General features: G+C 43.9%; 1 protein-coding gene across 1 annotated transcript; it reads right to left on the reverse strand.

Annotated features, from left to right (window-relative positions):
* Window positions 1-602: 602 nt before the first annotated feature.
* Window positions 603-12,260, reverse strand: LOC146197875 (tetraspanin-6-like). The gene is made up of 7 exons (XM_084593142.1): window positions 11,962-12,260; window positions 8,474-8,662; window positions 7,960-8,133; window positions 7,212-7,346; window positions 6,566-6,649; window positions 4,333-4,412; window positions 603-1,671 (listed from the first exon to the last, which is right to left on the reverse strand). Exons 1-6 carry the CDS (start codon window positions 12,037-12,039, stop codon window positions 4,344-4,346), a joined length of 729 nt encoding a protein of 242 aa, XP_084449268.1. The 5' UTR covers window positions 12,040-12,260; the 3' UTR covers window positions 603-1,671; window positions 4,333-4,343.
* Between the last annotated feature and the right edge of the window lie 1,310 nt (window positions 12,261-13,570).

Consider the following 13,570-nt stretch of genomic DNA (forward strand, 5'->3'; position numbering starts at 1 on the left):
TAGCACCGCACAGCACTGGCTGCTTGGTCTGAGACTGTGCTGCACGCCACGTTTGAAGCAGGATGATGATAGTTGGCGCCCTCCAAACACCCTCACATAGTCTTGGACCTAGAAACCAACACTCCGCGGCACTCTGCTATGAGCCACATTTTTTAACATTCTAGTCGGGCTTGCAGGTGGCAGTGCATCAACATTAAACCGATATTCGAGGACTGTTAGGAGCATCTACAGTCCATTCATCGCGTCGTAGGCTTGTACAAATGGCCCTAAGGTTACATTTTCTGAAGAGTTCTTGGTGCAAATCAATACATTTGTACAATATTCCGAACCATACTAAAGCTATCAAGTCAGCAACGACTATTAATCTGTACGAAAATGATACGGTCATATTATTCCAGGAAAACAAGTATTCTAAATTCATTTTTCTCTCATGCAATCTAACAATGAAACTCTCTGCCTGCTGTGATTGTGAAATTGATGTTATCGCATTGAGCATTCTCTGCAAATTTGCATTTGGTAGCCCTATTCTACTGGATCAGCGCTTCTGCCTGCAGTATTTGGAAATAAATAAATGGTAGGAGTGTTCAACATACACAAAGAAACACCGTGCAGATAAAGTTTTATTTCACCAAAAAAAGAAGAGATTCAAAATCCCGTACACTGAAGCTACAATTGTGACAGACTAAGTATTGAAGCACGAACACACCTGGAGGTGTTAGGTATATGTCTCCTGCACAACTCCACACACTAAGCAGTGTGGAAGGCCACCGGGCATGAGATTCGAGACTGTGTGCCCAGACTGCACAGTGCAGTGATGTACATATGACCAGCTAGATTGACTTGCGCGGAGCACTTAGCACTCGCACATAAAATGCAATACAAACAGGATACAACAATTGAGACCAAAGCCTGCAAGCAGCAAAGGTTTGCAGAAAAGTTTCCCCAACAAAAATGCTAAACTGCCCAGACACTCGTGACTCAACACTGCTTTTGCAGAAAACAGTGGCTCAAACCACAGTGGTGGACACAGAGTAAAATCAGAGTGCCTCAAAGTGCAAGGTGTACATGTAAAACAAAAATGCCTGCACTCTACGTTTAGAAGGTAACGTAATGACTGCATGAAAGTGGAAAACTGCGGCACCTCTAATGATTGCCTGAGCCCAAAATGTGATAGTACTTGAACCAAGCACCTTCTTAATACGGGCTACAACAAGTTTAGTACACGCCAGGCAAGGTATGAGGCACAACAGCCCTGCCTCTGGTGGTGTCAAGCTTGGTCGGACAGACCTGTGCCACATTAGTACCCACAATTGCTACTCTTTTTGTGTGTCTGTTTCATGGCTGCCCTGAGTGGGGAATCAAGTAGTTTCATGAAAGTAGATGACGTTAAGGTGCTTCGGAAGCAGGCAGGGATAAGGTCCCATACTGCAACTGAAACACAGTTCAGCCTGCAGGCATGTGCCGCTCATTGCCTGCAGGCTAGCCGGTACTCTAAACGTGCCTGGAAAGCTGCACAGACCCAGGATCCGTCGAGTGCAGTTTCGAGATTCAGCCAGGGAGATGTGGAGCTGTGCCCTGGTGGAGCAGCCTTAGCTGTGTCGTCGCATGCCGCTTCAATGCAAGAAACACTGTGGGCTTGATGTGGGCTTGCAGTGGCCAGCATGCACCTGCCTGCAGACACGGACCAATCGAGTTCAATGCTTAGAAGGTTGCAAATATCTGCATATACAGATCATGAAAACTATTTGAGATGAGAAACCACTGTCATCCCTGTCAGCGTGAGGTGAATGCATTCAATCTGCGAAAAATTCGGAAGCCTGTCAGTGCAATTTATGCAGCAAAGTAGCAAAGTATGCATTATCATTAGTGTTCACTTTAGACAGAGCAGCCACTGATGCTGACATCTGCAGACTGCGCAAGCAGGTGGCACGATCCAGTCCACCAGTCACTGTTTAACACTCCACTCTCCCTAATCTTTGACTTGTTGGCAGTGTTTTGTATGTGCCAGTATTCTACGAGTTGTGATTTGAAAGGGTCTGGTTTGATGTCAACAACCTTTGCGGACTCAAATTCAGTGCAATGGCCTGCGTTCTCACAGTTCTCTACAACTGCACTGAATCAATATTTCAGCCACTATTTCTATGCTGGCAAAGCCTCTGTGGAAAGTTCTTTGCTTTGCCGATGTAAGTGGTAGAACAGTCAGCAGAGTTGAGTTTGTAAACGATCCCAGCTACCCATTCCTTCAGTGCGCACACAGTCTTTAGGCCAAGGCATGAAGGACCTGAGTGCTGGCAATGACTTGTGGCAGATCCGCATTCCCTGTTTGCGAAACAAGAGGGCCAATGTTTCATTTGTGCCTTGTACGTACATACGGGATAGTGGCGTGGAGGCCATTGCCTGTCTTGCACTCCACGGTGAATTTGATGGCCAGTTCAATAGAGTTTAGGTGTGTCGAACTCTTCCTTCGCAGACTTCTTCAGTACGGAAAAAAATAAAATCATCCACAAATGAAGGAATACCTTAGGGCTATTCATGAACGAATGCAGCTCTTGTTGCACAACCACTTCCATCGCACGGTTCGCAGCCATGCTCGAGGCTGCCGCTCCCATTGTTGTGCTACTGGTTTGCCTGAAGGATTCTCCTTTAAAAGAGAAATATGTGCCAGCCAGGCAAAGCTTAAGAGTTGGCATACCTCTTCAAATGCAGATGCAAGTCCTCTTGTCAAGTTGTTCATCCACCTCAATTTTTGCCCTGGCTGCTTTGACTGCCAAGGGAGCTGACACGCTGGTGGAAAGGGCAACAACATCAAACAAGACTAATATCTCATCCGAGCTCATTGTCTTTCTATACATAGGTAGGTGTTCTACCAGCCATTGGAGTCAAAATGCAATAACGGTAACTCGACAAGGCTCCGAGACGGGCTGATGAATCCAGAATTAGTCACTGGGGCACACCTGGCTTGTCAAGTTTGCGAAGGTGCAAAGGCTGTAAAAACTGGGTGCCGAACCAATCGTTCAAGCAAGTCTCAGGTACAGTGGTCTGCAGTTTGGATCTGTGAGAGAAGCTTGTTAGCCTTCTTTGCAGTCTGGTACTAAGAACTTTCCGCAAAATCATCGCCAGCATAGAAACGATGTCTGAAATTTCAACCATGGTGGAGAATCGCAGGCGCGCACCAGAGCGCAGACTTTGAGCAAGCAAAGACTGTTGACATCGAACCCAAACATTTCAAACTCCAACCCACATAATCCTGACATATACAAAACATTTATGGCAGCTTACAAGATACCAAGGCTACCTTCCGTCAGCAAATGGGTAAGTGGCCTTCACAACATCGCAAAAGCTCACCTCCCCCAACCCAACACCCCGTCACCGTACTATGAACTACTGTTCATCTTTCTTTTGCTCACACCCAGTCAACATGGAAAAAGGCAGAAACCAGGCAGATCTGCCAAAATGTTCATGTTTCAATTCCAAGACTACTTTAAGGCCTATTATGGCAGCCACTATTGCCATACCACATACCTATCTGCTGAATCAATTTGAATTTCACAAGCAATCACAAAACACTGCTTACAGCAGAAAATGCTGCCATACTACACATGTCCACATCATGATGTGCTATCTGCTGCGCTCATGTACAGATGCTGTTAAAAGTAAATGCACAGCGATATCGGCAAACAAAAAATTGATTTCATCTCCCTCGTTCCACGCATCCTTGAAGATATATGAAGCCTAACAGTAATTTGGCAAATTACTGAGTAAACCAATAAATCTCATCCACACTTAGAATTCAAAGCACTTAAGTGTTTGGAACAACCGCCTTCCATTTACGTTTAATGACACGCATAAAACGGCTCCTACTGCTTCGTGAAGTCACACTGGCAACATTTCACCTCTTGCAAGTTATACTGAGCACAGCTGCTTTCCTTGCTCATACCATATACACTTCACTTCCTCATGAATGCTGCATATGCAGCGAAAACACGTGTGGTGACTACTTTGAAGGCACATGGCAAGCTCCTGTTCTACTGATGCCCGAGAAACTGGCGGGCCAGAACCCCATGTGAGGAATGTGCTGTGCAGGTTTTCATGCTGCACAAAATGCATGCACTTTACATGTTTCATATTTAGACTAAATTTTTATGCTCACTTCATTACCATGTCACAGGAGCAAGCATACTAGATGACTGCTCAGCACAAAACACCTTGATTTTTTTATCTAGTAGCCTGACAATTCGTTATAACCAAGTTCATCAAAAGTGTATTATATTGCTCCAGCAGGTTATTCATGCAACAGGAGATAATGACCTATTGTTCAAGAAAGCCTCATACCTTGCAGCAGTTTAGACACGCTCGTATTTGGCCTTGTTGATATTTGAAGCCAGGCAGAAGGACAGCAGAACTCCAAGAAGCTGGAACAAGCATGACAGGCTCCTATGGTAAAGCAGGCAAATTTCTGCTACAACTTTAATGAACTGCTTCCTTTCACAAACAACAAGTTCTCGGTGATATTTGGGAACATAATGCAGCTTGTATAGCATTTTCATTAGGTCTGCAGTCAAGCCTGACTGCAATCAACGCCATTAAAGTGAATTGGCAGATACTGAGAAGGCAACGCAAAGTTTTACTAGTCATGTTTTCAATTACTTTGGTAAATTAAGACATCTGGCAGCTTCATTTTCTTGTAGGAGTACTACCCGCAGTAGACTAACATTGCACGCCACAGTAAAATCTCGTTAATTCGACCCCTGGTAATTCAGAAAATTCAAACCAGGAGTGCGGTCCCGGCCGATGCTTATGTAAGTCTAAGGCATCTAACGCTCACTAACTCAAACATATGGGCAGGCTCACTCTGGTTAATTTGGATGGGGCTCATGTCAAGGTAATACCTGCACAGCCAAGCAATCATCGACACAGACCTCCCCAAACCCGAATTTCATGGAACAGTGGTGATCGCACTCTTCATATAGTTTCGGTTTAATTTTCCTTAACTCAACACCAACTCGCTGCTGCGATCGAACGCCCGGATCGGCTAGTCACCCCATTTCGGAAGCAGCTTGGCAAGTCATTGTTCTTTTAAAAGCGAAAGTTTTTACTACTTTCCCCCATAGTTTCTTCGTCGTGTGTGCTGCGCATGGGCGTGTTTGTTCTTAAACCAAGGAGAAACCACGTGGCAGCTATGACGTCACTCAGCTGCCACCACTGAAACAGAGGTAACCATGACGTCACTCAACCACAGCTATGGTGAAGCCATGGCGCTCGCCCTGTCTAGATAGTCTCCGCTGCCTCTTAACTTTCAAACTTTCGCTTTGGTTACTTAGGTTTAGCAGGAATAAACCTTCGCCTAACTTTTTTTTTTTTTTCCCTTGAGATGGACTCATGTTGTTCTCACACCTATGCATATTTCCCTCGTGGGCATCCCCATGCTGCTTCCAGTATGCTGAAACTGCACGCTGGTCAAGCACAGTTCCACTCCCCTGAGCGTTTTGCCACAATACTTCACCACATAAATTGTACAGTAAAGCATCCTTGAAACATGACAGGGCCATCTTTTGAGGAGGCATCACTGCTACTGTGTTGCGCTGCGAAGAGGGTAGCAGAGGCCCTCTATGAAACCATTCTTCAATGTTCTTCACAGTGTGTGCAAAGTAAACCAAAGTGGTCAACTAAACCAGGAATAACCGTCGTTCTCACTTGGGTTTTTACCTCAAGCACAAACAGCTATCATGCATAGGTTGATCAGATAAAATTACTGTGATGCAAACGGTTTTTGGCCGTTCTTTTTCAGTCCCATTTGATAAGTAGTACTTTCGGTTTATTGTAGTGAGAGCTACATTGACCACAGTCTCGCCATTTCGCCGTGCCTGACCGAAGAGCAAAGAAAGAAGAAGAAGAATAAGTCGTGGGAGGCGGTAGCTGGCAGTTGACATGGCCGAGCACTAACTGGACGCAGGTCTTCCTGACATTACGTTTGGCAGGAGTTGCCAACTCGGGCCTCTCTTTTCATATGGGAGGGTGGTATCGCAATCAGCCTGCCAAAACTCTTGCATTCACATTATCGCTAGGCCACGCAGGCATGTTCATACGGCTCGGTTAAAGCAGGGGTTTATAAGTTGGTTGGTAGCTTACGCTATCGCATCATTGCTAAGATGGGAGTGAAAACAGAGAGAAAGAGGCGCCATGGTGGAGGGCTTCGGACCACCGCACGATAGAGGCTTTCATTTCATTGCACTTTAGTGGTCAAAAGTGCCCCCTATGGCATAAATAAAGCTGAAACCATAGAGTAACTACTATGTGCAAAAGTCATATCTTTACTTTCAAGCCGAACCTAAGTGCAGCTAACAGATAGCTCTCGTGTAACTCCAGGTTTAACTACAAGCTAAACAACAGCTAATTTTTGAACACATCTTCCAGTTCCTTGAAGGCCAAATTAATAAGAATTTACTGTACACAGCTACAATAAAGCTAAACACATGTGAAACTCCTAATCTTAGAAATAATCTAGTCGGCCAGCAGTGTTTTAGTGGCTAAAATGTGCAGCATATTTTGATGGTGACAGCCTTACCTGAAAGAATGCAAAGCCTACAGCACCTCCAGCAATGGCGCTCAGGTTTGTGTCCAAGAAACGGATCACCTTCACATAGCAACCCTGCACAACGCCACAAATAATGTGCAGATGGGCACGTAAGTCTGGTCCATGGTAGCTGCATTTCATGACTCATCAGAGTGCCCTATTCACACTTGAGTACTGCGGCACCACTGCATACCAGAGGGGACATTTCACCAGCTAGAAAGATCTCACCAAGATAAAGCACATTAGGTATTAGGTAGAACAGAAATTCTCTGTAATTATACTTCACCTTGCCATCTACAAATACAAAAATTAGCAAAAAAACCTGTACCGATTAGCCCATGAGTCTAGTTGTTATGAAGACTGTTAAAAGGACAAACTCACTCAATAGATGACTACTGTGCCATCCAGCTGCACTGCACTGTTACAAGGATAAGGAAGTGTCTGGTTTGGTACTGCATCGCAACATCTGGCTGTTAGAAATGGTACTGGTTTTTACAGCATCGCACTAACCAGAATACCAAACGGCTGCATGCAGGAAAAACTGCTGCGAAGTGCTGGTGCTTTCAATTTATGCCAGTAGTTTAGCTCGTGCCAGTAATGAAGCAAGTCTTAATCGGAAGTCAGGCGTGGTTCCTACCTCAGAGTGGATTGTAGGACTGTTCGGCACGCAGGTAGCACTGCCAGAGCAGCAGCTCTTGGGGTAGGCATTGTGCTCCGTGTAGTATGTGGTGGAGGTCCAGTCGTCAGGACTGTTCAAGCCACAGCAGGAGAGCTGCAGCCATATTTAGTAGTGAACTTGATATTGTCGCTGTTTGCAGGTAGAACTAAGCCCACTCACTTCTGCCTTTTGACTTTCCCTCCAAGTCGGTCATTCCTGGGCACTTGCATTAAATTGGCTTACATCCATTCATATACGTAACAAGAAGTGTGACCTTTAAGGAGCATTGAGACTACACATCAAAACTTCTACAGCAAGAGTCTACCATTAGTCTGGGGAAACATTAAACTTTGTTAGGCTATTGTGAGAGCAGTCAATGCACCTTACTACTTTATACCTTCAAAGGGTTGCAAGCTATAGTAGAGAGATACAAACATTTCATAAAGTAATTCATTTTCAATTTATGCCTTCAATTCAATGGGGAGACTACTTATAGGCTCAATTGGTGAATGCTAAATAAAAGAAGAACAAAATTTAGCTGCTCTAGGTGTTTCAGAAAATCCAGCTTGCTATATACTGTCACGCACTCCTTATTTATGAGCAGAAAGAGACACAAAGGCGCGTGATAAATTTAAGCACAGCTTCCCTGAAGTGCACAACATGACTGCTGACTAAGCAGAATAGAAATGTACAAAAGTAAAAGTGCTCTTGTAACAATGACACCTGCCTTGCCCTGGACAAAATCGACAGTCTCGTCGGCCATCCCACCACTGCCAGTGTAGTGGGTGAGGGAGGAATTCATACCACGGCCAATGCCCTCCCGCACTTGCCGGATGTACACGTATCCCACTATGCCGGCTGTCAGCTCCGCCACGAAGACCAGCACCAAAAGGGAGCCGAACTGAAATGAAAACCCATGCAGTCACAAGTCCATTTCCCAACCAAAACGTCAGGTGGCACAAAATTATGCTCCCATTTTATTGCTGTGTTTGCAACTAGACAAGCACTACTCCATGGCTGTAGTCATAAACACAGCATTAAATGGTCCCATACCTAAACAACTGCAAATATAATTTTTTTTTTACACATTTTCACAGCTATGTGCTATCAGAAAAATACCTAACGAATACTATCAAAGACTTAGTTTTGTCCAGGAATGAAAGATTGGCAGCAGTAGGCCACACTGTCATCAGCTGCCAACTTGAAATGAGAATGTAAATATACACTCGCTGCACACTCACAATGTATAGCAAAGCAGACTGGCCCTTGGCTGTGGCCACACAGGCAAGCACAGCCACCAGCAGCACCAGCAGACCAGTGGCGATGAAGAGCAGAGGCATGTGCCGGTTGTAGTCGGTTGACAGCTTCAGCACATGGTACAGCGACACATTCATCCATACACCCAGGATAAGCAGCACCAGCCCTGTCACCTGTCAGCAGCGGAAAAGTAAAAACATCCCTGTGTCAGCAGCGGCATCAACCCGGCCAAAGTGGGCATGTTGTAAAATGTGATATCGAGAGAATGCCGCACCTATACAAGTTGCAATGAACCAAGTCATTTTCATCCTCTGACTTAATTAGTACACATTATTACATTGCCATCTCTCAAACAACTATATGCTTTCCACTCTGCACAGATGCAAAAGACTGCCATACATACTCCTGTTAATGCATGTGATGCACTCATGGTATGTCATAATGTCCATGTGCCATATCATTCACACTACTTTCTCAATTTTTAATCACAATCGATGAGAAAATTAGAATGCGTTACCAGCAACTAAGTTTGTCAGCATCACTGTCACAGGGTCTCTCTTATGTTCTATAGACACAAGGTCACTAAACAGCCAATTTTCACATCTGTGTCATGGATGTTTCAAAGCTGCCATTGCTTGCACATGATGATGCTGCTGTTTTGCCTAAAGCTTTCTGTTAGCTCAACCTCAGATGGTGTGAAAACCCAGTTTTGCGTTGGTATCGGTATGTGGGGTTTAAAGTCTTCCACCTTTATTTTTGTTGTTACTTTCTATGACACCAAGATGATTTATTCTCCCTAAATGACAAATGGGCTTTGTGGTGGACTCTGGACTAATTTTGACCCAGCTTTGCGTTAGTGTTGGTACATGGGGTTTTATGTTCTAAAATGACACAACAGTTATGTGGAACGTTCTGGATTAATTTGACCACCTTTCTGGAGTTCGGTAATATGCACTGACATTGCACAGCACGTTGACACTTTTGCTTTTTGCCCCCGTCAAGATGTGGTCACCACGCATGGGATTTGACCTCGCAACCTCTTTGGAATCGGCACCTGAATACCACACTTACGAAGCCACCATGGCAAGCTGCACCCAATTTTGTGCTAAAACATAGTACACATAAGATGTAAAGGCTGCCAGCCTGTAAGGGAGGGCATGGAAAATAAAACTATTTTCATTATTTATGCATGAAATGTAACCAAATTTGGCACAGATATCTTTTTATGTTTATTTCAGAACTGTATTTTGATTAAGTAATTGCAATTAAAGCTCTTGTAAAGTCATCCCTGGGGCATTAAATGAAAAGCTACTGAATATGTACACAGAAAAACAGACAGCCTTATTACACACTATCACGTATCAGGATTCACATCCAAAATACAGAATTGTTCTGCTATCATTGGTTACAAAATGCCAAAAGAATGAATGATAGCAACTGCAGGGGAAGTGAGAGCTGAGAAAGTCAACCTCAAGTTTTACTCCCTCGTTTGCCTGTTTGTTGCTTGGCATGCTGTTGCTTTTGGTCAGAGGAATGCTGCTTTGCAACAGACAGAACCTCTGATCTCATCGTGATACTAAGATGGTGGTGCTCCATCAAGGGGAAAGCAGCAGAATTAGCAATGTGCTGGGACTACTGTAAGAACAATTCTCTCACAAATTTTCGGTGACCCGACATTAACGATATGTCACCTACTAAATATGTACAGAATATTTCACACATAACTTTGAACTCAGTGGCGGAAATAATTTCAGATTGAGTTTTACCAGTCATGAGCACATATTTTGTTCCCGACATAAAGAGCTAAGGAATTCATTTTTACATAGAACAATAACTAGATGAAGTTGTCGTCAGTCTCCATTAAAATCGGGGCGAACTGGTGAAAAAATTAGACTGGCAAACTTTAACGGAACACTCATTTCATCAATGATAAGGCAGCCAATATTCTGCTGCTGTCAGTTCCAGAGGCCCCCTCTGGTATTGCTTTTGTGAGTTGCCTGAGCACTCAAGATATTTGCCCAATCTTTTCTTTATTGTATGTACTGATCTAGCTGCAAATGGTCACAGTAGATTGCATTGTTGCAGCTAGTATGAACATATATGTTGAGGCATCACTTTTTTTTTATACTTTTATGTCACACTTGCCCCCAGAAATACAAAGAGCTCTTTACTTTTTCAATGCTGGTTGGATTCCCCACTGCCGAATTGTTTGAGACCTTCAACTTCAGCCCACATTCTTTTCATACACAATGGAATAATTGTTTTTTCCAACAGAAGAAGTGACAACAGCCGCGCCATCAAGGCTGACTAGATGAAATGGTTTCTCCCATTTTAGGTTCACTAAGAAACGTTCGGAGGGTTTCACAATTCTACAACCAAGGGAACTACACTGACAGCCAATACTTGCAGTATAACAACAAATATATCACGACATCCAGTACACTTACAGGCTGCAATATCAGACTTCATATAATAAACTGCTGCAAATAAGCACCCATGATCAAGCAGGCTGACGGAACTAGGCGGACGTGTTGGCTCTCAGTACAGCAATGCATGTGTGAATAATAAAGAGCAATGTATTCCAGAGTTACTATCCACTTCTTCATTGGCCGTACTGTGCTCTGCAAACAGTATGTACAGTTTGTGGCTACCGGAGCCAAGAAAAAAAAGAAAAAAGAAGCATCTAAACCAGTATTTCTTTTCAGTGACATTTTCCGCCATTACCTTTCTTTTCAGCCCGAGCAAGTGTTACAAAGCGCAAAAATATCAAGTAATGTGTATTGCTGAGTTGGTTATTTTTTGTGTGCATCTGTGAGCATTTTTTCGACAGACACAACGAAAGTAATGGATGGGTTGACTTGATGGAATTGAACAATGGATTTGACTTTTGTTTATGCACTAGCTTCTCATGAACATTTCTATGAACCTCACAAGCGTTTGGAACAAGAACAGCAGCACTGCATTTCATAAGGCATACGCTGATAATCGTTGCAATAAATATGCTTCTATTTCACATTCGATAGTCAGCAATATTCCTTTGTTGGTTTGTAGCTATCAATGTACTCGGCGGAATGGCTCATTCTGCGATCATAGGTTTCGATGCTCCTTCCTGTTTGAATGCGGAACTGAAACCTGTGGATGAACAGAAACAAATTCCTACTCTTGAGTGGCAATATGGGATGCACCTTGCTTGAAAGCGGGACTGCCATTATAAACACGCAAGTGCCTGCTTGCTTATTAATGCAGACTACCGCAGTATCAAAATGGCCAGGGGTGGCAGCGTTTAACAACTTCCTGATCCAGCATATGGCACAGCAAAAGGGATCACAATCTACAGCGATGCCACAGAGTCTTCTCAAAATAAAAGCGCTGCGGTCTAGGGGTTCCATGCGTATTATCCTTTCAAAACAAGGAAAAAGGAGAGGACAACTACGGTAAAAAAATAAAAACAAATTGACGCTGAGCTACTCACGCCAAATATTATATTGAATGTCATGAGCAAAAGCTTCATGAGGTTAATGCAGACAGCTGTTTGCAGTAGTTTTCCCATTGCGATGACTCTGGCACACGTCGACAACTCGCGTTTTGCGCTATCTCACAGTCGTTCAGAAGAGGTGCAGAAGCCGCAGAGGTACTGGCGGTATGACGCACGGGCACTGCAGGCGCACTGCAAATTCAGAAACAAATACAGCTCCAAAGCAGCAGGAGCAAGAGTCAGACGGTCGAACCTAGCCGAACCAGTCCAGACTCTGCTTCTGATACTCAGCTACTTAGTAGAGAAGTTGTAAAGCAAGATTTATGCAATACGTGTCCACTATGAGGTACGTCGAGCGTGTTTCTCGGAACCTTTCCGTAAAATTGTTTCGGTTTCGCTTCTTAGTGCGGCTGTTGTAACCGCCGATTTCCTAAATCTTTTTATTGTAATCGAAGCTCAAAATTTAAGAACATTACAAAACTTAAAAAAAAAAATGTCCCAAAAATAATCCATAAGTTAATAACATATAACGCTTATAAAATGTTGTTTTGTTTTTTCGGGGTTGAAAGTATCCGGAATTTCGAATTAAGCTCGAGATGCGCTGACTGAGTTCTTTTTTTTTTATTTATTTCCTATTAACAATGATATTTACAGTGGGGCGAAGTTAAATTATAATGCCACAAAGCGCTCTAGCAAAAGTAAGGGTTCACAAAGTTCACATAGAGTTAATATTAACTCTATGGGTTTCTCTAGATGGCGGTCAGGTTAACATGCATCCTTGACATCATAATTCGTCGTAGGCCGGGAGGTGCGTAACCCCGAACTAAGATCGGCTCGCGAGAGAGACCCTACGTACATAGGAATTACGAATTGGTATAAAAACAACAGACTGAAATATCCGGAGCCCCACTATGCACTCAGCAAATCACCAAACACTACTTAGAAAACTTCAAACAAATACGTGCTTTAATCCGTATAAGCTAGCACAATGGTATCCAGGCGAATACAGCCCCTCATGTTCACTTTGCGGTGACCATGAGGGCAGGTCTCGAACACATCATGTTTAAATGTGAAAGCATGCATCCGCCGGAGGGCCTGCAGATTACCAATTCGGAACAGTGGAAGGCCGCGCGCATTGCTTAGCTCTGATCCAAGCCGGCAACATATGCAATCACGGCTTAATTGGGCCAAGGAGGTCGTCGAGCGCCATCGAGCGATGGGGGCGGCTTGAGGAGAAGCGAACTCCCACAAAGAAAGAACTTTCCAAATTCTCCTCAATAAAGTTTCCTCCTCCTCCTCCTCCACTACGGCACCCCTTTCTCTCTTGCCGCTTTCACTCCTCCATTCCTCCCTTAATAATAATTATAATAATTGGTTCATAGGAAGGGAAAGGCGCGCGCGGTATCTGTCACACTTGCTCTATGGACGCCTGAACCGCACCGTAATGGGAAGGGATGAATTAAGGTGGGAGTGAATGGGGAAAGAGAGAAAGTTCCCTTACGCCGGTTCAGCAGGTGTCCAGAGAACAAGTGGCAGATACTGCGCCTTTCCTTTCCTGTGAACTAGTTATTCTAATTAAATACTTAATTAACTCATTGGCCTAATT

The sequence above is a fragment of the Amblyomma maculatum genome, chromosome 2, assembly GCF_055883805.1.
Source record: "Amblyomma maculatum isolate TAMU_Amacu chromosome 2, ASM5588380v1, whole genome shotgun sequence".
Taxonomy (NCBI): Eukaryota; Metazoa; Arthropoda; class Arachnida; order Ixodida; family Ixodidae; genus Amblyomma; species Amblyomma maculatum.

Excerpts from the sequence above, each read along its gene's own strand:
- LOC146197875 (XM_084593142.1), bottom strand. The coding sequence starts at position 12,039 with ATGGGAAAACTACTGCAAACAGCTGTCTGCATTAACCTCATGAAGCTT. Across the intron at positions 7,347-7,959 it reads TCGATTTTGTCCAGGGCAAG|CTCTCCTGCTGTGGCTTGAA; the intron begins GCAGGTGTCATT and ends ATATGGCTGCAG. Across the intron at positions 4,413-6,565 it reads TAGGCTTTGCATTCTTTCAG|CTTCTTGGAGTTCTGCTGTC; the intron begins GTAAGGCTGTCA and ends TGCTTGTTCCAG.